General features: G+C 42.0%; 1 protein-coding gene across 7 annotated transcripts in view; it reads left to right on the top strand.

Annotated features, from left to right (window-relative positions):
* CDK19 (cyclin dependent kinase 19) overlaps positions 1 to 26,359 on the top strand; it is a 285,352-nt gene that overhangs the window by 131,152 nt on the left and 127,841 nt on the right. For all 7 annotated transcript variants that reach the window (XM_075597622.1, XM_075597621.1, XM_075597620.1 and 4 more), the window contains exon 3: positions 14,281 to 14,391. Coding sequence is in view for 6 of the 7 variants with exons in the window: in XM_075597621.1 (XP_075453736.1) it covers positions 14,281 to 14,391 (111 nt within the window). In the remaining variant the exon portion in view is untranslated. The remainder of the gene's footprint in view (positions 1 to 14,280; positions 14,392 to 26,359) is intronic.

Raw genomic sequence — 26,359 nt, 5'->3', positions numbered from 1 at the left:
ACTGTATCCTAACACAGGGGCATGCAAACTGGGGGGGCACGAGATTTGTTTTTTTTGGGGGGGGGGGGGGCAGCAGTTGCAGAGTCCCCAAGCTCTTCCCCAAGGCATTTAAATTAAATGCCAAGAGGCCGCTCGCCTCTGCAACTTCACTTACCGTGACTCTGTCGGCTTCAGCGACACGTCGCCATGGCAAAACAGCATCAAATAATGCCGTGGGGTCATGTGACGTGACGTCACCTGGTCCCGCAGCGTCATTTGATGCTCCAGACCAGTTAAGGTTGGGCGCGGGCAGTGGGGAATATCAGGCAGGGGGACGCAAGACAAAAAGTTTGCACACCTCTGTTCGAACCAATTGTATCCTATCAATTCAAGAATATAATTGAGAATGGCAAGAAAACCCGCAGAAAGACTACACTAAAGCCAACATTTCTAAATAAAAGCTGTTTATTCACATACTTTTGTTTTGTTCACACTGTTCGCAGTGGAATGCGTAAGTACGAAGTGTGAGGCATTTAGCTAAAATCAAGAAATCCAGTTTAGAACTGTAACCGGAAGTATTGAACCGGTTCTTTGTGGACCGATTAAGTCTCCTCCAAATATGTACATACATTCCAAATTTCAAGTTAATGGAACAATTCCCTTAGGAGCAAGAGTGAAAGAAATTACGTTTTCAGGAACATTTGTTGTAGGGCTACCCGAAGCTATTGGCCAAACCTACCAACACATGGCTTCTCCATTTTGACTTTATTTGTGTTAAATAAATCATGACACGGTGTAATATGTAATGTGTTGTTGTTCATCTGAGGTTGTATTTACCTAATTTTAAGACCTGCTAAGGAACAGATGATTGTTATTATGTCCTGATATGTAAAACCATAGAATTCAAAGAGGGTGTACTTTCTTTTTCACACCACTGTGAATGTGTTATGAACATAAGTAGATTGTGAAGCACCAGTTAATTATATTAATGATTTAAATAAATTGAAGCCTTTATGCAGTATGTTCAAGAGAACTTAGAGGTAAAAGGTTCATTATTGATATTGAATTGCAGCATTAGATACATTAAGAGTACTGTAGTAGTTAAAATATATGAACTGGTATTGATTTTTCTTTGGCTTGAACATAAAGGATCACACACCCCAACATAAAGATTAGTACAAATCTTAGCATTACTCTTTACAGTATATTTGATGGGTTTACATAACTGCGGATTCTGATATTGAGATGTGGTGCGAATAATATATAGTGGTGCAATGTCCCAAAGAAATAGGCACAGTCTGTATGTAGGACAGTTGCCAGGTGAACATTCTAGTCCAGTCATGGTTGCCCTGGAAATGTTAGAATGTTGTCCCTTGAAATGGAAAGATGCTGAGGGGGTCAATTGAAGAGTCTGTTAGAAAGAAGACTCTGACAGAGAGACATATATAAGCTGAGATTAATGTAAACAGTGAATAAATGAATTGTTGCAGAGTAGTCTTCCCTCTCCTCTCCTTGTGAATGTGCCCTGCCTATTGCCTTTTTTGGGAGTCGAGAAGAGAATACAAGGAGCCTAAAGCGGGAGGTGACTTAAAGAGCACCATGGCATTAACGTAAATAGGTATGTAGGAACTGTATTACTGTGACCCCAACATTGTGGTGTACTCATTTTGGAGCACCCTGGCTGCTAAAATCCCAGCTGGGGAGACAGATCCACATAACATTCTGTTTGACTTTAAAAAAAAAGACGAGGCCGTAGTTTATACAGTATCAGGTGGCAGAAATGCTAAAAGCTTCTATCAAAATTAAACAGTTGAATGGTGTTTCTGTTTGAGAGATATCTTAAAACCTGATGAATAGACAAATACAGACGGAAAAAAAAATATTTAAAAGCATGTTAAATACAGTAACCCTTAGCAATCAAAAAATGATCCCTGTCCAACCTTAATAGTGGTAAGCCTACATATATGGTATAGACATGTTAGATATTATATAGCTGATTTATTATATACTGTTATTAGGTGTTATATAAAGATGACAAGTATATCTAGGCATGGTTAAATGTAAAATATCCAAACGTAAGAGGCACATTTTGTATGCATGACATTTGTCAGGTGACCATCCTGGTCCAGTCTGGGTTGCCTCGGCAACATTAGAATGTTAGACAACATGTCTAATGACAACATTAGAATGTTATCACTTGAAAGTTAAAGATGCTGAGGGGTCCGTTACTCTCTCTCTTTGTGGTAACATTGGACACAATAGTAAGACTAATGTCTATAATATTCATTCTTGTATGGCATAGCATCATACTGTATATGTACCATGAGCAATTACACAGATCACTGCTGTATAAAGATAGGTGAATGTAAAAAAAAACTAGCATCCCGCTACACAACTAGTGAAAATGTCTCCATTTTGAATACTAAAGGTACTGTAGCTTTGCATTTTTATTCATGAATATAAAATCATGCAAATATGTATTGGTTATATTATATTAATAGACATAGTACATACAGTAATACTCTTATATCTATATAGTTTCCTTGATCTTTATTTTTACATTTGTATGTTTTTGCCATACCTGTAAGCACTTATCTACAAATGGCTTCTGGATTAAATATGTTTCAGCAATGATAGATTGTTATGCTCTCGAACTGGTACACATGCCCTGTCAAATTTCATGCCAGACACTCAATCACTGTCACATACTTATTCCATGTCAAACTTGCTCATTGAAGGATGGAGCGTGTCTCAGGTTGGAATATGGCTGAGCCTGATAGCTGATTTCTTTTAGGTTTGCGGGATATGGTACATAGGGTGGGGCCGCACAACTTGTACCGATGCGGATTCGGTGTGTGTGGGGGGGGGGGGGTTGGATGTTCGAGGTATCCAGGTTAACTTCCTTCAAAAAGTGAATATTCAGGAGTTTTTAAATATCTGAAAGCTGGGGGAGAGTCTGATGGTGCGTGGTAGGAAATGTCAAAAACAGGCGGCAGTAAGAGGAGGTAATAAGGCAGCAGGATAGATGGATGTTGTGGGCAGACCATAGGGGGCGTTTAGATACAGTAAGTATTTGGGGATGAGGGCTGAGATGTAAGGTGGGAAGCGTTGTTCAGAGCTTTGTAAGTCAGAGCTAGGGTCTTAAATTTGATTATAGAGGATATGGGAAGCCGGGGTAGGGACATGCATAGTGGAGAAGCAGAAGTGGAACAATGAGGGAGATAGAGGAGTCTGGCAGCAGTATTTTGGATCGATTGGAGTTGGGATAGGTGGACAAGGGGAATGCCAACTAAGAGAAGGTGCAGTAGTAGTCACGGTAGGACAAGAAAAGTGAGTGAATTAGGATTTTAGTTGCATTATGAGTGAGAAGAGGGCTTATCTTGGTGATATTTCGGAGGTGGAGATGACAGCACTTCATGAGGGATTGAATGTGAGGAATGAAGGAATCAGAGTCAAAGATGACCCCTAGACAGCGGGCTTCAGGTGTTGTGGTGTTATTGACAGTGAGGGAGAGTGTAGGTGTAGCAGTGGCAGTGGAAGGGGAACAAATAGTATTAGTTCTGTTTTTAACATGTTAAGCTTCAGGGAATAGTGAAACATCAGGAGGAGATTGCAGAGAGGCAGTTGGAGACACAGGACAAGAGAGAGGGGAGAGGTCAGGGGAGGATATATACATTTGAGTATCATTGAAAATAATGAATATTCTTTTAGATGGTTGGCAATGTAAATTGTGTAAAATATAGATAATGTTAGATCCTTTCTGTCAGTAGTTTTTAATGATGTATCCAAAAAATAAGTTGTTAGCAGTTCCTAATCTTTATTTGATTGAGAAAAAAATTACTGCTAGGCGGTCACAGCCCCCAGTGAATAGATGAACAAAGCGCAATTAGTTGAAGTAAAAAAGCATTTATTTAATCAAAAGCTTTTTGATAAGGTCCTTCCGTCAGGACGAAACGCGTCAGAGTTTTTTTCACCTTGCGGATGTCTATTTTTGATTAAATAAATGCTTTTTTTACTTCAACTTATTGCGCTTGGTTCATCTATTCACTGAGGGCTGTGACAACCTAGCAGTAACTTTTTTCTATATCAACAAACCGGCAGGAGCACGCCGATACAGCGTGACGTCGGAGCATCGTGTAACTTATATCAGCATCACCCGGCAGTCCTTTATCGAACTGTGAGTACTTGCCAGCTGACTTTGCCGTGTGGAACACAGGGTGTTAGTGAGGGCAGCAGCTGCTGGGTTAAATGATTTACCCTGAGATACGTTATTTAGCGTGTCTCCTTGTATCTCTACCACGCATTCTGTATTAACTAGCCCCCCACCCTGAGTGAGTCTGATCACACATTGGAGGATTTAAAGCGGATATTTAGCTATATAGCCCACGTCCACGCTGTTTCAAACCTCTTTGAACTATGGATTAAAAGATTGTCCTATTTTCTTATTTGCCACGGTTGCAGTACCATTATTTGGGATTCATTCCTCATTCCTTCTATACTTTATTTGATTGAGGCAAAATAAGCTTCTTCATATATATACAGGCCAAATATAGCGGCTATAGATGGAGAACGACTGCACATATCCTGATCTATTCCATAGTTGTTTGCTCTACTGTCTAAAAGTCTAGACAAAACATATATACAGAGGCGGAATAATATTTCCTGACTAGCAGCCAAACTATACTGTTGATTAAGCAATAATAACTTAAAAAAACAAGTTTGCGACCGTATCTTACCCTACAAATTATTTATTTTTATATTGAAAATGTTTCTGCTCTATTCTAATTGTACTTGTTTTTCTGATATTGTACAAACCTCAGCAAACTACTCAAAACCTATTTCCAGCTGCCAAGTTTTAGACAAAATGGATTCTGAGTCTTTTATACAGACAATATGGAATCTGACTTTTCTACAAACTTCCCTCAGTGCCTTTGGCACGCTTTAGCTAAGTTTTAGCAGATTCATGTGTCTTGGCTATTAGACCTCTGATAATACAGTACCTACTGTATACACAACTTCAACTTAAAATACAATTCAAGTAATACGAAAACATTAGTAACATAAGTACGAGTAATAATACAATTGGCTGTATCATGGGAAATGTAACAATCCTTTAGTATTATGTTTCCTCGCTTATTTTCTATATTATATCCCACCCATGCTACTTTCCACCATTTGTGATGTTGCCTGGCATAGATACTTATTTGTGGATGTTCTTTTGCTATCTCCCATGCCAATGTCATGATAGTAGTGAGTGGAGCATTGTCCTTGCATTAGTATACATTTCTTGTTGTAACTGAACACACATTATATGTCTTCCTGTATGATTCGTTAGTTATATATAAGAGAAGTATCCCGCTTCAGCTTAAAGATTATGGTGATAGTAGTGTTAGGAAAGGTGCTGTGGGTATTGGTAATGCACGTATACAGGGAGAACAAGAAACCCACTTAAGCACTCACTTCCTTAGACTGATTGGAATATGATTGATATAAAATTAATGTTTATTAATCATCAAAGATAAAAGATTGGGGGTTAAAATCCAATTAAGGAACACACACATATGAAGCCTATGTCGAGTGCAATCTGCACTCTGGATTATATTAAAACCGAAACAAATGAGTGAGATTAAATCAATGTTTCGAAGGAGGGGCTGATATGCAGCTAACCTTCGATAGTGAGGTGTTTCAACAACTGTATTGTAAGGACAGAGGCTGAATGAAACGTGTAGCAGACTGTGGACTAATTCCTGGGGCTAAGTAACACCCTGTAAGGGGGGGGGGGTGTTATCCCTCTGAGTAAAATCTGATGTATACCCAATGTAACACCATAGTGTACCAAATAATAGGTACCGAGACTGCAATAGTATATACAGATGGCGATTATGCAAGGTGTCCTGTCATAAAGCTAGTCACTGGTGAAGTGGTGACTAAGTTGTATTGGCTAGAAAAGGTACCAGGAATGCGGTGTGGCAAGTTAGTATGCCTATGCCCATATTATGGAATGGGCTCAACCGCTGGTACTTTACACACTCACACTGAGCAGTAGGAACGGCCCATGAGTGAAATAATGCTGCTGACAGTATGGGTATACATTTACACAGACAGGCTGTCATGTAACGGTGTGGCTGAGAGTATGCCTGTGTCCATATTAATGAATGGACTCTACCGTACACAAACTGGAGTACACGTGACAACAACCTAGTCCAAACCTACTGTGAAGAAGAATGAACACCTAGTCTCCTTATTTCTTACTCAAATGAGTTTGTGCACTTGCGAGGTCTGACAGCTGATCGCCGTGCGATGCCGGATGCTGCCACGTCAGTGCTGACCATGCTCGTGCACGGGAATCACCGATGCGCGTGTTTCGCGTGAGAAACGCTTTCTCAGGGCTATTCTCATTATAGCGCACCCTATTGTACCACACCTAGTGTCATGGGGATCACCCATTTAGCTGTACTAAGCACATGGATTTCTGTGGGTACCCCAGGAGGATCATAGGTCAGTCTCATTGTCTGCCTAGTCTCCCTTCGGGGGCATGGTGAGTGCACCTGTGGCTCTACTTCCCCCTGGCCTCTCAGTGGACCCACAGGGTACAGATGAGTCTTGTTCTGCTGGCCCTACATTAGGGGGGCGTGCTCATCCTTATATTCCTCATCAGATTCATCAACACTTTCCTCAGTGTATGAGTATAAGGGAACACAGGCTGGACCTTGTCCTCTGTTTAGTCTAAACTTCTTCTCGGCCTGATATCTGCCCCCAGAGAATCCTCGCTTATGGGACACCTTAAAAGCTGACCTATTGGCAACAGATGATTTATATGTAAGTTCTCTGATCCATGCCCCTTTTAACGTGTCACTCGATATACAGCCAACCCCTTTACGTTTTCCAATATAATATAGGGCTCTGGTTTCCATCGATTGGCTATTGTATGTTTGCCAGGTATGCCGAGGTTCCTAATTCTAACTCTGTCGCTTAGTTGTAATTTTTGCATGTGCACTCTTGTATCATACTGGCTTTTCCAAATTTCCACAGTTGGTAGTCCCAGCTGTTGTAGTAGCCCGTTTGTACGCCTCTTGCAATTGCTCTTTAAGCCTTTGCGGATATTGTATGTAGGTGGTAGGAGATGTCATCTGCTGCCATTCCAAAGCACAGATAGTTTGGTAGCCGGGCTTCCTGCCCAAACATCAAATAATATCCTGAGTATTCAGTGTACCCATTATTTGTAATTGTGTCCTATTAAATCTCTCAAGTTGTGGATTCCCCTGTGAGTGATAGTGTTGTTCGGGATTTCATCACCCCACATAGAAGTAGCAATTCACTAATGAGACGGCTCTTGAAATCTCGTCCCTTGTCAGAATGGATTCTAGTGGGTAGTCCATTTGAACAAAGTATTTGTCCCACAGGACTTGGCGACTATAATGGCTCGCTGGTCTTTGGTCGGGAATGCGTATATCTGGTGAAGTGATCAGTGACCACTAGAATATTGCTAGTATTTTTACTATCTTGTTCTGGTGACAGAAAGTCCATGATCAACAAGTCCAGTGGTCCACTTCTAGTGATAGTCACTAAAGGAGCAGCCCTCTTAAAATATCCTTCAACGCCATCTGAGGCCAGTAGAATAAGTCCCTAACTAGTCCCAACGTCTTGTCGGTACCCAGATGACCATGGTGGTCATGAAGGGAGATGAGTACCTCATCCCAATACTTGTATGGTAGTACTAACTGCTTAGTTAGATGTTGAGGTTTCTTTTCAACGCGAAACAGTACTCCACTCTTCATTACCAGATTAGGCAACTGTGTCATAGCAACCGGCTTTCGGGGTGTATCCCTGTGACGCTCGTGGCTGACTTCTTGTTGCTCTGTGCTGACCATACTTATTTTAGGCATGGATGTGTCTTTTGTGCCTCTTGCAGATCCTGACAAGAAAAAGTAAGAAGGTGCCCTAACGTGAAAGAGACCAATGAAGTCTTAAAGTGAATGTATATCTTAAAAAAATGACAGTGTATAGTCTAGAACAGCGCTGCGCAAACTTTTTCAGCTGCGGCTCCCTTCCTGGGAGCCGCAGCGTTCGCACCCCCCCTCCCCCGAAGGCACGGCTTAAAATAACGTTGCGGGTCACGTCACGTGACCCAACCGCGTCATTTGATGCGCGTTGCCATGGCGACGTGTGATGTCACATGACTGACGCTGCGTTGCCACGGCGACGTGTTGCCGAAGACCCGGCTGCCAGTAGGTAAGTGAGGTTACAGAGGCCTCACGCCTGGGGAAGAGCTCATGGCCTTTGTAACAGCCGCGCCCCCCTGCAAGTTCCCGGCGCGCCCCCCAGTTTGTGCACCGCTGGTCTAGAACAAACATAGAGAGAAAAATACAGAGCAACAGCGTATCAGCTTAAATCATACCAAAAATAGCACGTGAACCCAGGTCAGTGAAAAAATATGAAATGCTTTATTGGGACATACACAAAATAGTGGTCTCAATCAGAGAAAAAAAACTCCCGCACGTTTCACGCCTTAGTGGCGCTTTCTGAAGGAGTGCTGTTGGTCGGAGGGCGAGCATTGAAATAACCACGTAAATTACAAAACAATCAAACACAGCTGAATATCATTAAAATACAGTGCAAAGTGCAATTATGCTAAAAAGGTAAGTGAAACAGAAAAGGGGGCGCAAACACTTTAAGTGACAAGCCAATAGAATAGAAAAAGTGCAAAGTAAAGAACTCTTTTTGTTTTGTAAATAAATAAATCAATGTGCAGCATATCTGCTATATTAATGTTTTTATTATTGCACACAAAAGAGTAAACTACAATTTCAACTTACAAAATGAAGTCTAGTTTCCTTTTATGTTTTGATAGTATCTTAAAAACGTCATCCTTGTCTACTCTTATGTTTTTTTTAATGTAAAATAACAGAGGGCACTGGTTGCAGGAGAGAAACAGAGCAAGGGGTAGTGGATAGAGACAAGGAGCAGGGAGTTCAGGGAAGATACAGAGGAGGAGGAGGAAGAGGGGGCAGTGGGCAGAGACAGAAGAGCAGTGGGTTCAGGAAGGCACGACAGAGAGGGAGAGGGGCAGTGGTTGCATGAGTGAGGGAGACAGATGGGGTCGTGGGTGCATGAGTGGGGGCAGTGGGGAGAGAGAAAGGCGCAGTGGGTGCAGTGGTCAGTGAGAGGGGGTAAGTTGATGCAAGAGAGGGGGTACGTGGGTGCAGGAGAGGGGTCAGAGAGAAGGGGTAAGTGGGTGCAGGAGAGGGGGTATGGAGAGGGGATATGTTTGTGCAGGAGAGGGTTCAGTGACAGAGAGAGGGCAGTAGGTGCAGGAGAGGGGGTAAGTGGGTGCAGGAGAGGGGTCAGAGAGAGGGAGGGCAGTGGTTGCCGTAGAGGGGGTAAGTGGGTACACGAGAGAGGTTAGAGTGAGAGAGGGCAGTGGGTGCAGAAGAGGGGTTAGAGAGATGCTGGGTGCTGGGGAGAGACAGGGGGTGCAGGAGAGCGGTCAGTGGGCACAGAGAGACAGAGAGACAGAGAGGGGGACTGTGGGTGCAGGTCCTACCTCCTAGGGAACAATTACAGAAGAAGGAGGTCATATGGCAGGCAGCCTCTGCACTGAATGGCTGCTGCCTGCCATGTGACCTTCTCCTACTAGAGGCCCTATTCTAAGGATTCTGGGACCTGTGGTCCTGCTGCCTTTCTTAGGCCACGCTTATAGTGCCGACGTCGCCTGAAAACAAATGCATTGCCGCCGCCACGTGCGCTTATAGTAAGCACAACGGCGACAATGTGACGGAACGAAGTCGCCGTCGCGAAAACTGGTAGCCGGCAAAATTAGATTTTTCAAGGGCTGTCGCCTCATGTGACGGCCCTTGAACCAATCAAATGGCCGGAAACCCGCGACACTGTCTCCCGGCGAAATATAACTTTCACCGGTGGTAACTGGTGACGTCACCCGTCGTGTCGCCGTCGCCATCGACCGCACTATAGGCACGGCCTAAGTTGTAATATTACATTAGGAGTTGGCAACAACTCTGTGTAGAACCTTCCTGCCTCTCACCTGTTTCCCATACAATCTATCCGAAATGCTACTGCTAGAATCACCTTACTCCCCTAAATCTGTCTCAGCGTATCTTCTTCTGAATTCTGTGGATATTCCGCGTGACTTTTGTCTGAAGAAGGGGCTGTGTCCTTGAAACTTCATTGTAGATCTGCTGATACTATGCAGTAAAACCTAACCATTTTTGTAGTACTACTTATGTTCCTCCATCTTTTTTCTAAATATATTACTTTAGCCCTCTATTTGCAACATATGGATAGTGATTGTCTCGCTTGCACCATTGTTTCTTCTTGTAGACGGACGTTCACAGAGGTACACAATTAGGAGGCTTTATAATGTGAAATTATAATAGGCTTTATTGTGCCTGTTCCTTTTCATCAGGAAATTATCCAAACACAGGGGGGGGGGGGGGGGAACAAAGCTTCCATTCACTTGGGAGTATTTCTAGTGAAATCCTATGCAATTAGTTCACATCTCCATTAGTTAAGCATGTCTCGCAGCCCCAAAACATATAGCATGAAAATAAGCAGATATAAGCAGTCTCTTAAGAATAAAAGTCTTATCTGTTTCTTGGAGAGAAAATCTTCTCACTTCCTGGTTCAGCTTCAGGTGTAGTAGTTTTCCCTGTGTCTTGAAATCAGCTCTGCTGTGCAGAGCTCAAGACCGGTCAGCTCCAAAGGTCAGCTCTCAGTCAGAGCTAAGGAGTCACTTCCTGTCTCAAAGGCAGGCTTTTTGTAAACAATCTAATCAGGCAGGTGGTGTTTAGTAATTAACTACCACACTGCTAGATTAAAGGCACATTACTGAACAGGGATAAGTCCCCTGTTTCACTTCTTTTAATGTTTTCTCTCAAAAACAAATGTGAAAAACGGCAGATTACCTTTTTTGGGGGGATATTCTATTCAGGGTGAAGAAACGCCTGAAGCAGCCCCAAAGGCAACTTTCATTGGAATTTCGGATGAAGGCCAAAGCTCAATTGAAAGTTTCCTGCATCGGTAAAATACTCGGATGGGGTTTTATCTGAGAAATGAACAGGATTATTTGGGGGGGCTAATCCAGAGTGGTGAACTCGGCCACTTGGGCCTTTGGAATATAAAAACAAACAAAGTGTAAGCACTGGATTTGCAGAGGAAAAAACAACACTATTGTATTAACCCATTAGTTAGGAGGGCGGGGGGGGGGGTGAGGGGGGCTGGGGACTGGAGTTGAGCACCCCTGCTCTAGTTAATTGTGTGTACGTGTGCATGATGTTCTTACAGTAACCATATAAATACATTACAGTGAGCCTGAGGAAACTCAGTGTTAAATAAAGATGAAGCAGAGCATCTCCAGAATCCGTACAGTACCTTTCATTAAAACATTTGTAAATATTTGACGATAGCTGGGGCTCATATTTCAATGTACTCCACTTGGCATTGGGAGCGCTTCTGTATATCTTCATATTATAGATATTACGTGATCTCTGCGGTCTGTCAGGCAGGTCCTTTTTTAATCCAATAATAGGATTAATTTAGAATGTCTAGGTTATATGCATATCTAAAATGATGGTCATCCCTCTCTCTGGAATTACTCTGGGGGTACTGGGTCCTTGGAAGGGGTTCTACGAACAGAAAAATAGTGGAAAAACAGGATCTAAAAGTGGATTACTTTATTGACAAAAAAACTAACTCCAAACAAAAATTGACTTTTAAAATAAAATGGAATGGATGCGCAGACCAAGATGACTTAATGGGAATATCTCCAGTGTCTGGGGGCAGAAGAAATAATACGGATGACATACAGTTTAGTTCCTCTGTCAGCATCTCTCTACTGCACAGTGTGGATGCATCTCTTGCCAGTCTCCGGGTAATAATGTCACTGACTCCGTCGGGTGAGTCAGATCCCCCTCCTGTCCTTTGCTGATCCAACCCGACATATTTTGTAACTACAACGGTTACTTCCTCAGGGGTAAAAGTCTTATGGAGTAGCTCTGCTTTTAAATATGGCCTATAATTCTGGATACTTCTTATATTTAGTTTCCCACCCAGCAATCTTTTACAGTTAGATGGGAAGACTCTCCTGGTATAACACCTGGAAGCTAATAACAATTAAGGTTATTGTGGGAGTATATAACTGAGGCAAGGGCCACAAATATAATTGACTGATTTCACACCAAGCTGCTAGTTACATAAGAATTGCGTGCTGTCACTCTGAGGCCATCTGTCCCGTACATAAGAATGAATCAGCTGCTTATTTGCCTGTCTGCCGGTAAATAAAGGTGCATCAGGCAATTGTTTATCTGGCTGCCAGGTAAATAAAGATAACTCAGCTGCTTACTTACCTAGCTGTCTTGTGAACAAGAATGACTTCTGGCCATATTCAATATACTGCAAACAGACAGCTTGGTGTCTGTTTTCCCGCAAAAACAAATGTGAAAAATGGCAGATAACCTTTTTTGGGGGTTACTCTATTCAGGGCGAAGAAACGTCTGAAGCAGCACCAAAGGCAACTTTCATTGGCATTTCGGACGAAGGCCAAAGCTCCATTGAAAGTGTCCTGCATCAGTAAAATGTATCTTCATCCTGTATTCTACTCGGATGGGGTTTTATCTGAGAAATGAACATGATCAGTGTTCGACAAACCTATACATTTGCTCGCCCCGGGCGAGTGGATTTAACCCCTGGGCGAGTAAATATTGGCCCAAGCAGCACACGTTTGGTACTAGGTGGCGAGTAGATTTTTTTGTGTGGGGAGTAGATTTTTTGGTGATTTGTCAACCACTGAACATGATTATTTTGGGGGCTAATCCAGAGTGGTGAACTCGGCCACTTGGTCATTCTGTATCGCCTTTGCAATATAAAAACAAACAAAGTTTAAGCCCTGGATTTGTAGAAGAAAAAGCAACACTATTGTATTAACCCGTTAGTTAGGTGAGGTGGGGTGGGGGGAGGTGGGAGAGAGGGGAGGCCTGGGGACTGGAGTTGAGCACCCCTGCTTTAGTTAATAGTGTGTACGTGTGCATGATGTTCTTACAGTAACCATATAAATACATTGTGGTGAGCCTGAGGAAATTCAGTGTTAAATAAAGATGAAGCAGAGCATCTCCATAATCGCTACAGTACCTTTCATTAAAACATTTGTAAATATTTGACGTGAGCTGGGGATCATATTTCAATGTGACAAGAGACTCCTGAATAAACAGGCGGTGTAAGATTTATCACTTTTAACATCTGTTTCATATGTCATGGCATGTTTAATAGCTTTCAATGTCTAGATCTGAGAGCCTGAGATTGAATACCTCAAAAACCCCATGAAATCCGCAACACGTAATCATTTTGGTAGGGTCTTATGCCACACTAAATAAAGAATGCTAGTGTACTGCACATTGATGGTAAAATAGCAACGATATAAAGTAGTTATTTGGAAAATTCACAAGGGAAACAAGAGATCACAGGCCACACAAATTGATTTTAAATGAATGTATTTCTGGAATAGAATATTGCTGGTTGGTTACACAATTATGATTTTGCATAGAAAGATGAAATGAGAACTAAATAAATAAAAGGACGTAAAAATGAACTTGAAGCTTTCAACCAAAAACTATGCAAATTGTAGAAACAAAATTGGAAACAGAAACATTAAAGGCAGCAACATCTAAGCCAGTATCTTCTTGCACAAGAAAAGTCAAAATAAAGGTACCATTCCTCGCTCTTCATCCAGTTTACTACATCGTGTGGTAATAATGGCAAAATGTCAAGTCCTTTCTCAAGCTATAGATGTTGCCTTATTATTTGTGCATTCTGAATGAGTATTTGAACACACTATATGTTGCACACACCCCTTTGAGAGATACATATATTGATTTTATATTTGGTCTGTTTTCTCTTCTTTGTAAATCAAATGCTACAGTAGTTTTAACCTACATCATTGCAACAGAGCAGTAATAATAATGCAGATCAATACAACTACTTGTTTTCTGCCTCCCATGTGTCTAAAACGGAATTGTACTCCACTAAGGACCTTATTGAATATACTGAGAACAGCCTTCACTGGCCTTCAGAAAATGTTTATGTCCTTTGTTTGAATTGAGCTGAACTCTTCTTCATGGGTCCACTGCATGGTGAATAGGGGCCCTAGACTATGAAGCTGCTTTCAGTGCCAGAGAAGAGTTTAGCTTCATTCAAATGAATGGGACTTCAATCTTCTCTAACACAATTCATAGTGGTTTACTAGTCTACTCTGTAACATTACATTCTCTTGTACTTGTTTTTTTTCTCCAGCTTTTACGTGAGTTGAAGCACCCGAATGTGATTGAATTGCAGAAAGTATTCCTGTCTCACAGCGATAGAAAAGTTTGGTTGCTCTTTGATTATGCAGAACACGACTTGTGGGTAAGAATGTTTTGCAGTTGAGACTTGTTACATTTTAAAGGCAGGCTACACACACTGATGAAAAAACAAACTGTAATGTAATTATGTTCATAACTGTGTGCTTAATATATCAAGAAATGCCTAAACATCAATAAAATAATCAAGGTAAATTACACGTAGTGGACGTTATGGTTTTCCTCTGTGTTCTTCCATGTTCCGTGTTCTGCATCTCTCTGCTGTAATACCTGTCACATTCCATAATGTCATTTTTGGGTTCTGCCTGTGAAAGTGACCATTTGTTTGCAGCAGGAGGAGCGGGGTGTTTAAAAGGCTGTGATTTTAACATAAATTAACATGTTAAGACCACAATTTTTTTTTTTTTTGCAGTGAGGCATCACCAGTGTCAAAAGTATCTATTCTGGTAAATGTAGTCACACTGTATTTGTCTGTTCTCTATGGAGAAAAGTTCCATAATTTTACACTGATATCGGTGATACCTGGAGCTTCCTGTACCATAAATGACATCACCAAAGAAGCAACATTTTTTCTCACTTTTTGAACTTCTATATGCTTTAAAAAATATATTAAAGAGAAGCAGTAAACAATGTATTTTTTTAGATATACAGTATATATTTGTGTTATAGTAGTCTGTATAGCTGATGCATCAGTTCCGTATTCTACATTAACACAATGCAGGTTCAAACAAAATTAAAACATCAACATGTACTGGGAGATGTTGGAATTGCAGCACAGTTACTGTATATACTGTAGCAACACAACACACTATGTTAAGAGTTTCATAGCCCAGCAGTATGCAGTGTGAAAGAGACCTGATTTACAGCCAATTTTTCTTCGTATGCATATTATTTCACTAACATAAACAGCTGTGACAGTTGAACCAACAAGTATAATATAAAATAAAATGCAGGCCCAGACTAACAGTGATTGTACTATTAGATATAGAGAGTTAACTTAATAAGAGCAAGAGCAAGACAGGGAGCGTAAAGGGGATTTTTGATCTACTGAAGCTGTGTAACTCTTGATAGAGAGCATGGTATATAAAGCATGCTTTTAGATGATCTCAATGGTTTAAAGCAGCGGTGTGCAAATTTTTCAGTCTGCGCTGCCTGGCTGCTCTCCCCCCTGCTAGCGCCCCTCCGTACCTTGTCTTCAAATGACGCAGTGGGGTCACGTTGCTATGGCAAAGTGACGTCATGTGACCCCGCGGCGTCATTTGCTGACGCGTCGCCAAAGACAAGGCAAGGGAAGTTGCAGAGGCCTAATGCGACCCCCCCCGCATTTAATTTAAATGCCTTGGGGGAGAGCGCAGGGCCTCTGTAACCGCCGTGCCCCCCTGGAAAAACTTGAGCCCCGGCAGTTTGTTCTCCCCTGGTTTAAAGTTTCTGGGCTGATGATTAAAAGCAGTACATTTACAACAAGAATGATTACCAGCAAATTCTGTATTACCCCCGCCTTCCCTCCCAAAAAAAGACATTCCTCAATATCACAGACCCACCTATCACAAAGTTACCCAAATAATGACTGGGATCTGGGGCAGTATATTAAGACTATAAGTATCTGCGGTAAGGATATGAAGAGAGGAATATTTTCACATCAAATCATAGCCCCCTAAAAAAAACACCACATCTATACTGCAGACCTCCAGGGAATTAAAATAGCTATAGGGACCCAATGATCTACACAGATTCTCTAATGGAAAACAAACAGTGAGACAATTCACATTAAAGCAAAACAAAACAACATTTCCACACTTGTGTATCACATATGCAATTCAAATGTCAGCAAAATTGGGGTTGGACTTCATTTGAATTAGCTGAACAGGTTAAATCAAAACCAAAAATGAGGATTATGCAGGAGTTCCCCCATCCTTCAGCATCTTCCATGCAGTATTCTTCAGCAATGGTAGCACTACAAGAGGTCACAAATGAATGGTGCTTCGAGACGACATGGGATTACACAACACATTTAAATAGTACTATTTACTCAGGTGCTGGCTAGGTGGAACAATGCATTATTAAGGACAATAAGAAATAATTTAAAGCCTAACTGCAGAATTAGCTGCTTTGGATTTAATACATGTTTTTTTACATTATCCTTAAGGTTACATTTGAATCTATCTGTATTTGCTGTTTTATTTATTAAGTTTGTTTTTTGAAAATCGTATTTATGTATAACTAATTGGTTCCGGTATAATAATGATGTAATTTCATTAAGGTTGTGTGATAATTTTCCTGTCTCTCCATTCTGTAAACTTGCAATCTGTCTGGCCTCTCCTGTGTATTCCATTGATTAGGTAACAGAAGGGACCTTGGCGCTTGCAGCTTTGGGTAGGTTATCAGCTTACAGAGGGGGGAAAACCACAGGGATTTTGTGAAGTCCAATTAACATGGGGGGTTACAGGTAACTGGAGCCAGGGAGTCCGGATCTGTGTGGCGACGGGCAGCTGAGGGCTCCAGGAGGTGTCGATTGAAGGGTAGACAGGGCAGTGGCAAACAGCAGAGTGGATACGAAGTCAAGACAGGAACTGTAGGGGTAATCTGAAGACAGGACAGGAACTGTAGGGGTAATCTGAAGACAGGACAGGAACTGTAGGGGTAATCTGAAGACAGGACAGGAACTGTAGGGGTAATCTGAAGACAGGACAGGAACTGTAGGGGTAATCTGAAGACAGGACGGGAACTGTAGGGGTAATCTGAAGACAGGACGGGAACTGTAGGGGTAATCTGAAGACAGGACGGGAACTGTAGGGGTAATCTGAAGACAGGACAGGAACTGTAGGGGTAATCTGAAGACAGGACGGGAACTGTAGGGGTAATCTGAAGACAGGACGGGAACTGTAGGGGTAATCTGAAGACAGGACAGGAACTGTAGGGGTAATCTGAAGACAGGACGGGAACTGTAGGGGTAATCTGAGGACAGGACAGGAACAAACAGCAGAGCTGGAACACAGGGTCCAGCTAGTAAAGGTACAAATAGGACTGCAAACAGGGTCCCGCTAGCAAGATAGTTGAGAAGCCCTGAATGAAGAGGGAGGCTTATAAACAATAAACTCTTATAGGCCACAGGAGGTCATGTGAGCAGGTTAGTTAGCACAGCTGTCTGCTAATAGCTGCAGACAATGAAGTAGACCCAAGTAGCTGAGTTCTGACAGTAGGGTAGTTGAGATGTACACTTTGGGGCTTATGCTATATTTCCCGAAGCTGCCAATCAGCCATTTTCAACTGAGATTCCCAACTGACTTTAATGAGCCAGACACAATCTGCCGCTTCAACAGATATAGAATAAGTCCTTTGGAAGAGAATCGCTAGGGAAAGGGAATTTTAAAGACCTTTAGGAATATCCCAAAAGAGGTAATTCGGCTTTGGTTACCTGTGCCCTACACAACACCACGACACCAACATCATTGTTTCTAGAGAGAACTCAACATATCCTGTTATGACTCAGAGTATCATTGTTCCGCTGCTGTCACAGTCACTGGCGAGGAAGTTACTGGCAGACATGTATTATAAAAAACAAACCTGGAATAGGAAATCTTCTATTCCACATATCTCTGAAAAACAGAAATGTCCTACTGTATTATCGATTTGGTCATTCACCCTAAATTCCAGTTATATACAGTACAGATTGTATGTACTATAAGCAGCACAGATTTTTGTTGTAAATTCAGTAGCAGTAATTCTGGAGTTAGAACATAATTCACTGCTAATCTTTACTACATATTCCCACTTTCATCTGCTCCATTTTCTTATCTGTAACCTTCACCAAAATATTTTTTCAAGGAAACATAAAAACTAAAAGCCAGCCGATATAGATTTTATGCGAATTAGAACAATTGTGCAATAAATTCACGTTTATCACCTCGGTTTTTTTTTAGCTTACACATGCAGGCCCGATTATTTTGTATTTGTATATGAGGAAACGCCAGACATATTACCATTGCCAAAAATAACACACTTAGGCATCTGGAAATTCCTAAACTACATCATAATAAAACAAAGATAAAAATGATTGTAAAATGTATCAAAAGATCTGAGAACAAGAATTTCAGCTTGTGATAAGACCATTCTGGCCGCCAACAGGTTACAAAAGGTGTTCTTTTTTTTCATGAGAAACATTTAATCATTAAAACAGCACTCCAGGTTGAAGCTTATGGTTTTATTTTTTATTTTTATGTTTTAGTTATAGGATTGAAGCAGGGGGTCTCCTGAGCTGGATTGTGTTAATTTCAGCCCGGGGACCACCTGCTTCCCGAGATACTTACCTCCGTAGGGGGTGCCGGTATGTCTGCAGGGAGAAGCTCCGATGGACACAATGTAACATAATGACATCTTAAATGTGTTGCGGGCGAATAGGAAGCCGTCACGTCATCTCTTGTGGCTTCCTATTGGGCCACGTGACGAGGGACATTTAAACATGAAGGAGATACCGGCACCCCTTACGGAGGTAAGTATTCCTGGAAGCAAGGGGTCCCCGGAGCTACAATTAACGCAGTTCAGCTTGAGACCCCTGCTTTAATGCTATAACATTTTTTTTTAAATAACATAGACTGCAACCTGGAACACTGCTTTCAATTCCTGAAGTAGTTTTTCGTTAGGTAACTAGTTAGGGCAGGAACCCCAAAGCTCTGATAAATAATGTACTGTGACCTTAATTATAAGGCTGTGGTATGTAGTTATTGGGGCATCCATAGGCCCCTCCCACAGTCACCATCAATGAGCCTCTAGCTCTACTCCTCACTCCTCCATTGTTGTTGCAGCATTCTTCTCGTATACCAGGGTGGGCCCTCTTTTCAGGCCTAACCCATACGTACCCCCAGGCCAAAAGTCTATTGCCATCCCGAGTTGCTTCATTCCTCTTGACACACATGACACATTATCATCCGTAGGCCAAACACTTAACCTCAGTTAACATCACATTAAAGCTGCAGATCAAGCTGCCATTTAAAAAATATATATATTTTTTTCCATTCAATATGTGCATCAATACAATCTGCATACTGACAAATGTATGTATGTATGTCTTTATTTATATAGCGCCATTAATGTACATAGCGCTTCACAGTAGTAATATACGTGACAATCATATAAATAACAAATAATACAAATAACAGATCATGGGAATAAGTGCTTCAGACATAAAATTAAGATTTAGGAAGAGGAGTCCCTGCTCCGAAGAGCTTACAATCTAATTGCTAGGTAGGAAGAATGTACAAAGACAGTAGGAGGGCGTTCTGGTAAGTGCGTCTGCAGGGAGCCAAGCTTTATGTATCGTGTATAGTATTAGCCACGGTGCTACTCATACGCTTCTTTAAGCAAGTTTGTCTTAAGGTGGGTCTTAAAAGAGGATAGAGAGGGTGCTAGTTGGGTATTGAGGGGAAGGGCATTCCAGAGGTGTGGGGCAGTCAGTGAGAAAGGTTTAAGGTGGGAGAGGGCTTTAGATACAAAGGGGGTAGAGAGAAGACATCCTTAAGCAGAACGCAAGAGTCGGGATGGTGCATAGCGGGAAATTAGGGCTGAGATGTAAGGAGGGGCAGAAGAGTGTAAAGCTTTAAAAGTGAGGAAGAGAATTGAGTGCGAGATGCAGGATTTGATAGGAAGCCAGGAGAGGGATTTCAGCAGCAGCGTTTAGGATATATTGAAGGAAAGAAGAGAGTGATTCTGGCAGCAGCGTTTAGGATAGATTGTAGGGAAGACAGGGGAGAGTCAGGAAGGCCGGACAGCAGAAGGTTACAGTAATCGAGACGGGAGAGAATGAGGATCTGAGTCAGAGTTTTAGCAGTCGATCAACAGAGGAAAGGGCGTATGTTTGTAATATTGCGGAGGAAAAAGCGTCAGGTCTTAGAAATGTTTTGAATGTGAGGGGCGAATGTGAGAGAGGAGTCGAGTGTGACCCCCTAGGCAGCGTGCTTGGCTACTGGGTGAATGATAGTACTTCCAACAGTAATGTGGAAGGAAGTAGTAGGGCCAGGTTTGGGAGAAAGAATGAGGAGCTCTGTTTTTGCCATGTTAAGTTTAAAGCTGCAGTTCAAGCTGCCGTTTTAAAAAAAAAATATATATTTTTTTCCTTCCCATTCAATATGTGCATCAATACAATCTGCACACTGACAAGTGATTAGCTAAGCTGCAGATCAATTCGTTCTCCTGTAATCAATCGCTTGCTCCGGGTTATTTAATTCAGTTTTTGCACAGCATTGGGGGCAGTGTAGTCCTGGAATATGATTGACTGGGCAGTTACTAGAAACAATTGGTGCACTGCTAGAGAGAGGGATGTTTTTGAGTAATGGTATGACTTCTGCATGTTTGAAGGAGGAGGGAAAGGTACCAGAGTAGAGGGAGGAGTTAAACATGTGTGTGAGTGTAGGGATTATAGTAGGAGCAAGAGGTTTTCGGAGATGGGAGGGAATGGGGTCAAAAGGGCAAGTGATAGAGGGAGAAGAGGAGATCAGCAGTGACACATCCTCCTCTGAGACAGCTGAAAAAGAGTGTAGGATGGGAGGAGTAAACATAGGGGATGTTCTGACGTACGGATTCCACCTTTTCCTTATAATAGTCAGCAAAGACCTGGGGTGAGATGGAGGAAGAATTAGAGGCAGCTGAGGGTGGTCTGAGTAGAGAGTCAAAGACAGAGAAGAGTTGGCATGGGTTAGACGTCTGCATGTTGATTAGTGAGGAAAAGCAGCCTGAGATAGGGCAGAGTTGAAACAGGATAGACTAAATTTGTAGTGAAGGAAGTCTGCGTGAGTGTGAGATTTCCTCCAGAGACGTTCAGAGGAACAAGCGGAGGAACGCAGCATGCGCATTTGGGAATTTAGCCAGGGTCTGGGGTTAGAAGGGCGAGGACAGCAGAGAGAAAGCGGGGCATGTAGATCAAGAGAGGCGGATAAGCAGAGTTTATTTATTTATAAAATATTTTACCAGGATGTAATACATTGAGAGTTACCTCTTGTTTTCAAGTATGTCCTGGGCACAGAGTTAAGACAAATAACACATGGTTACAAATTCAGTTACATAAATGAACAGGGTATACATTATATACAAGATATTGAATGCACAGTTAAAGAAAATATATATTATGGGCGTATGAAACAGTTACAGACCAGATTAAAATGTGAGACAGCCTTAGATTTGAAAGAACTTAAACTGGTGGTGGATGTGAGATTCTCTGGTAGGTTGTTCCAGTTTTGGGGTGCACGGTAAGAGAAGGAGGAACGGCCGGATACTTTGTTGAGCCTTGGGACCATGAAAAGTCTTTTGGAGTCTTATCTCAGATGATAAGCGCTGCATGTGGTAGGGGTGAGGAGCTTGTTCAGATAGCTGGGTAGCTTGCCCAGAAAGAATTTGAAGGCAAGACATGACAGGTGAACTTTGCGCCTAGACTCGAGTGATGACCAATCTAGTTCTTTGAGCATTTCGCAGTGATATGTGTTGTAGTTGCATTGGAGAACAAAACGACAAATTGAATTGTATAGGGTGTCAAGTTTGCTAAGGTGGGTTTGAGGTGCCGAGCCATATACTATGTCTCCATAGTCAATAATTGGCATTAACATCTGCTGTGCGATACGCTTTCTGACCAGGAGACTTAGGGAGGATTTGTTCCTGTAAAGTACCCCTAGTTTGGCATAGGTCTTGCTTGTCAGGGTATCAATATGCATCCCGAATGTTAAGTGGGAGTCAAACCATATGCCCAGGTATTTAAAACTAGTGACAGGGGTTAGGGTGGTGTTAGCGTTGGTTCTATTCTGGAGCTCAGTCGCTGGAAGCTCTAAAAATTTAGTCTTGGTCCCAAATACTATTGTTACAGTTTTGTCAGTGTTTAAAAACAGTTTGTTGTGGGAAATCCAGTTTTCGAGTCTCAAAAAGTCAGACTGAAGTATGTGTTGAAGGTCAGAGAGGCTATGGCTGCGTGCATATAGGATTGTGTCATCTGCATACATGTGTATTGAGGCTTCCTTACAAGCTGTGGGAAGATCATTGATGAACACTGAGAAGAGTAGGGGCCCCAGAACAGAGCCTTGCGGGACACCACTGGTGATATCCAGGGGGTTGGAGTTAGAGCCTGAGATGGACACATGTTGGGATCTACCTGATAGGTAGGACTGAAACCAGTTTAAAGCATGCTTCCCTATTCCAGAGCTCTGGAGTTTGTTAAGCAGGATAGCATGATCAACAGTATCAAAAGCCTTTGCAAAATCTAGGCATACTGCACCAGTGAGTTGTCCCAGTTCCATTCCAGGGACATAGAAATCTAGTCAGGGTAAAGATCCTGGCTAGACAAGAAACCCACAATTGCACTCAATGAGGACAAACAATAGGTGGGACAGAAATATAGTCCCAGGCTAGTAGCCTATTGTGCCAAACGACGCAAAACAAAGAAAAACTTTATTGAAACATACTAGGGAATATAAGCAGGGAGTGTAGGGTATAAACACAAGTGTATTTAAAATTAGGTGGTGGTGGCGGTGCGGAGTTAATGGAGGAAAAAGGCTCCTCCAAAGCCCACCATGAAAACCTCTCATATAAAGGAGATAATGTCTCAAAATATGTACTGTTATAGTGTCAAACATGAAATATATCCAAGGAGACACACAGAGGTTGCTGGTTTGGAGCTCCTAATAGTATATTGTATAAACGCTGATTACCTTCATTCACACTGACAGTATGTCAACTGGCTCCTAAAAAATAATAGGGGTACTGATATAGTGTAACAATTCATGTGTGTGGTAACATAACCCAAATCGCTAAAAAGTCTGCTAACCTATAAGCTTGCTACGAACTGATACAATGTAGGAATATGGATAATATGTTCAGTAACACTCCAAGGGAAAAACAGGAGAAATAGTGCTGCTGGTGTATACACAAAGCATTTAAACACTTCAAATAGCCTGTTTCCTGGATTCAATTACAACCCCTCAGATATCCCAGCGTGAGCCAGATGAATGAATCATATCCATGTAAACATTGCTACTCGCACATAGCCTAATGCGTCAGGTAAGTAGGTATAAGCAGAAAGGAAAGGATATATGTGTGCCAGGGATACTACCAGTACAGCCGGGTGTGTGTCAATATCCTCGGTACACTGGAGCTCGTAACACCACGGGTCACCAACACCGACGTCAGAAGAATGACGTCATCTAAAACCGACGGTCCATTCCGCGTAGGAAATTACGCTTCGTCAGGGCAGGAGTGGTAGTAAGGTCTAGTCCACTCCTTCCTTAAATACCCTACCTCACAGTAGGAGGAGGCTAATTGAATGGTCCCTGATACTTAACTCATTCTGAGCTCTATGTTGATAGAAGCTCTAATGCTGAATCCTTGCAAAGGAGGTTTTTCTGTTAGCAGCTTGGCCAAAATTATACTGGACTGAAAATAGCTTACAATCCTGAATATATTTTTCTGGTAATGTGGAAATAGTTTCTGCCAGAATACCATGTATCACCTACATATTGTGATGCCAAATAATTACACATATTTTTTTGCAGTAAAGGATGATTGATAAATATCCTCTTTAATCGTGTTCCTGTGTTCATAATATAAGTGCAGTGTTCACTCGGATACAGTGAAAACAGGTATACTTTAAAATTGTACACAGTTTATAGAGGGAGGGATGATGATGTAGGAATGTAAGCCCTTACATGGAGCCGCCTCTATAAGTCAAAACGGTTCTGCTAGAGTGTATGACTCATTTAAGAAATAAATCCCTGGGTCCCACTTAAATAGTAAATACATCAACAACGCTTATGTTCACAAATACCTTCTTGTTCTATAGGTAGATATATGAAACCTCCCCGGTCAGCTGTTGTCTAGACCTCAACATAAACATGGGGTGATCATAAGAATGGTGTATATATAAACCCCTCGTTGAGGCCATTTGGATATAGTGTCTTTAGGGTATATATCCACCTACATTCAACCTGCATCAAATGTCGGTCCCAATCTCCCTTCCTTTGTCCCCATAACACATGTTCAATGCCACAGAAACTCACTGATGTCAAGTCACTATTGTGAGCTTCATTGACATGTTTAGCCACTGGTACATCCTTGTTGTTCCTGATGGACCCTATGTGCTCAAGGACAAGTATTTTTAGTTGTCTATGGGTTTTTCCCACGTACCTCTTACCACATTTACAGGTGATTAAATAGATTACTCCTGTGGTGAGGCAGTTTATATAGTCCTTGATGTAGTGTGTTGTGGATTTAGGGCCCAAAAAGGTCTTAGTTTTAGGCATGTAAGTGCATGCTCTGCACCTACCACAGGGAAATGAACCAGTGGGTTTTGCATCTCCTAGCCATGTTCTTGGTTGTTCTTCTTGGTAATGGCTACTGCACCGACACACTTTATTCGAGCAAATACCCAGTATGTACCTGGCAGATACCTGGAATGCGCCGCTCCTCACCTCTGACAAGCCCCGTTGCGTTTGCCTTCCCAGCCTGGGTTCATGCCTGGCTAACGGGCGGCTGATCTGTTAAATGATAATGATTAGGATTTAATAGGCTGTAATGCTTCGCGTGTCTACCAGGTGGCATAAATTCATGAATTGTAATGCAGTATATATATATATACTGTGCAGTATTGCAGCCAGCGGGAATAAAATGCTTCAATCCCTGCCTGGAAAATACCTCAATGCACTCGGGCAGAAAACAGTCACAAACCTCAATACACCCGGGTATACCCGAATTCGTGGGACTAGCCGAGCTCGAATAAAGTGTGTCGCCAGTGTATGTACTAATGTGTTTTGGAGATTGCGTGCTCTTCTACTTGTCATTGTGGGACTCGTCTTGAGAACCTGTTTAAGATCATCGTCTTCCATTAACACATGCCAATGTTTAGAAAAAATATTTCTAATGTTGTTCCATTGGCTATTGCATGTGCCAATGTATCTTATAATGTGATTAACGGTATCACGGCCCGGTCTTTGTCCGGTGACTAACAATTGTTCCCTAGGTACCCTTCTAGCTTTTTTGTAAGATCTTTTAATGGACCTCCTGCTGTGCCCTCTCTCCAAAAAGCGCTCAGTCATGTCCTTAGCCTGATAGTCAAATTCCTCCATACTGGAGCAATTGCGTCTCAACCTTTGAAACTGTCCTGTTGGAATGCTAGTCACCATATGTTGAGGGTGGTGACTATCTGCTACCAGCAGGCTGTTGGTAGATGTGGCCTTCCGAAAAATAATGGTTTCTAGGCTCCCATCCCCTTTCTTACTCATTGTCAAGTCTAGAAAGTTCTATGCTTACCCACTTCATAGGTCAGTTTAAGGTTGTGGTTGTATGTGTTCAATACATCTATGAATTCACTCAATAGTGTCTCAGAACCACTCCACAGTAATATCACATCGTCAATATAGCAGGCCCACAATTCAATGTGGCCCATAAATCTATCCAGGGCATCGCTGAAGATCACCGTCTCCTCCCACCAGACAAGATATAAATTGGCATAGGTGGGAGCGCATGTGGTCCCCATTGCGGTGCCCTGGATTTGGTGATATATTCTGTGGTTGAATAGGAAAAAGTTTTTTGTTAGAACAAAATGTAACAGCTGTACAATGACGTCATTGTGCTGTTCCAAATCCCTACCCCTTGACCTAAGGAAGTATGATATAGACTGTATACCATAGTGGTGTGGAATACTGGTATACAGTCCCTTAACATCTAAACCTACCAGTAAGGTCCATGCTGGACAGTTATGCCCTCTAGCCTCAACAACACATCCTTAGTGTCCTTGAGGAAAGAGGGAAGTGAGTTAACAAAGGGCGTAATACAACGTCTAGGTACTGGCTGGCGTGAGATGTTAGATTGTTGATCCCCGAGACAATCGGTCTCGCTGGAGGGGGGATTTTGCCTTTGTGTAGCTTAGGGAGATGATAGAATGTAGCTATTTGGGGATTCTTAACATAAAATCTAACTCTTGCTGTGAGATTACTTTGTTTCTTAGTCCTTCCATTAGTATCTTTTTCAGCTCTGCAGAGAAGATA

Source organism: Ascaphus truei, chromosome 4 (assembly GCF_040206685.1).
Source record: "Ascaphus truei isolate aAscTru1 chromosome 4, aAscTru1.hap1, whole genome shotgun sequence".
In the NCBI taxonomy this organism is placed as follows: domain Eukaryota; kingdom Metazoa; phylum Chordata; class Amphibia; order Anura; family Ascaphidae; genus Ascaphus; species Ascaphus truei.
The sequence above is the reverse complement of the archived record's forward strand: the minus strand, read 5'-3'. Positions and strand labels throughout refer to the sequence as shown.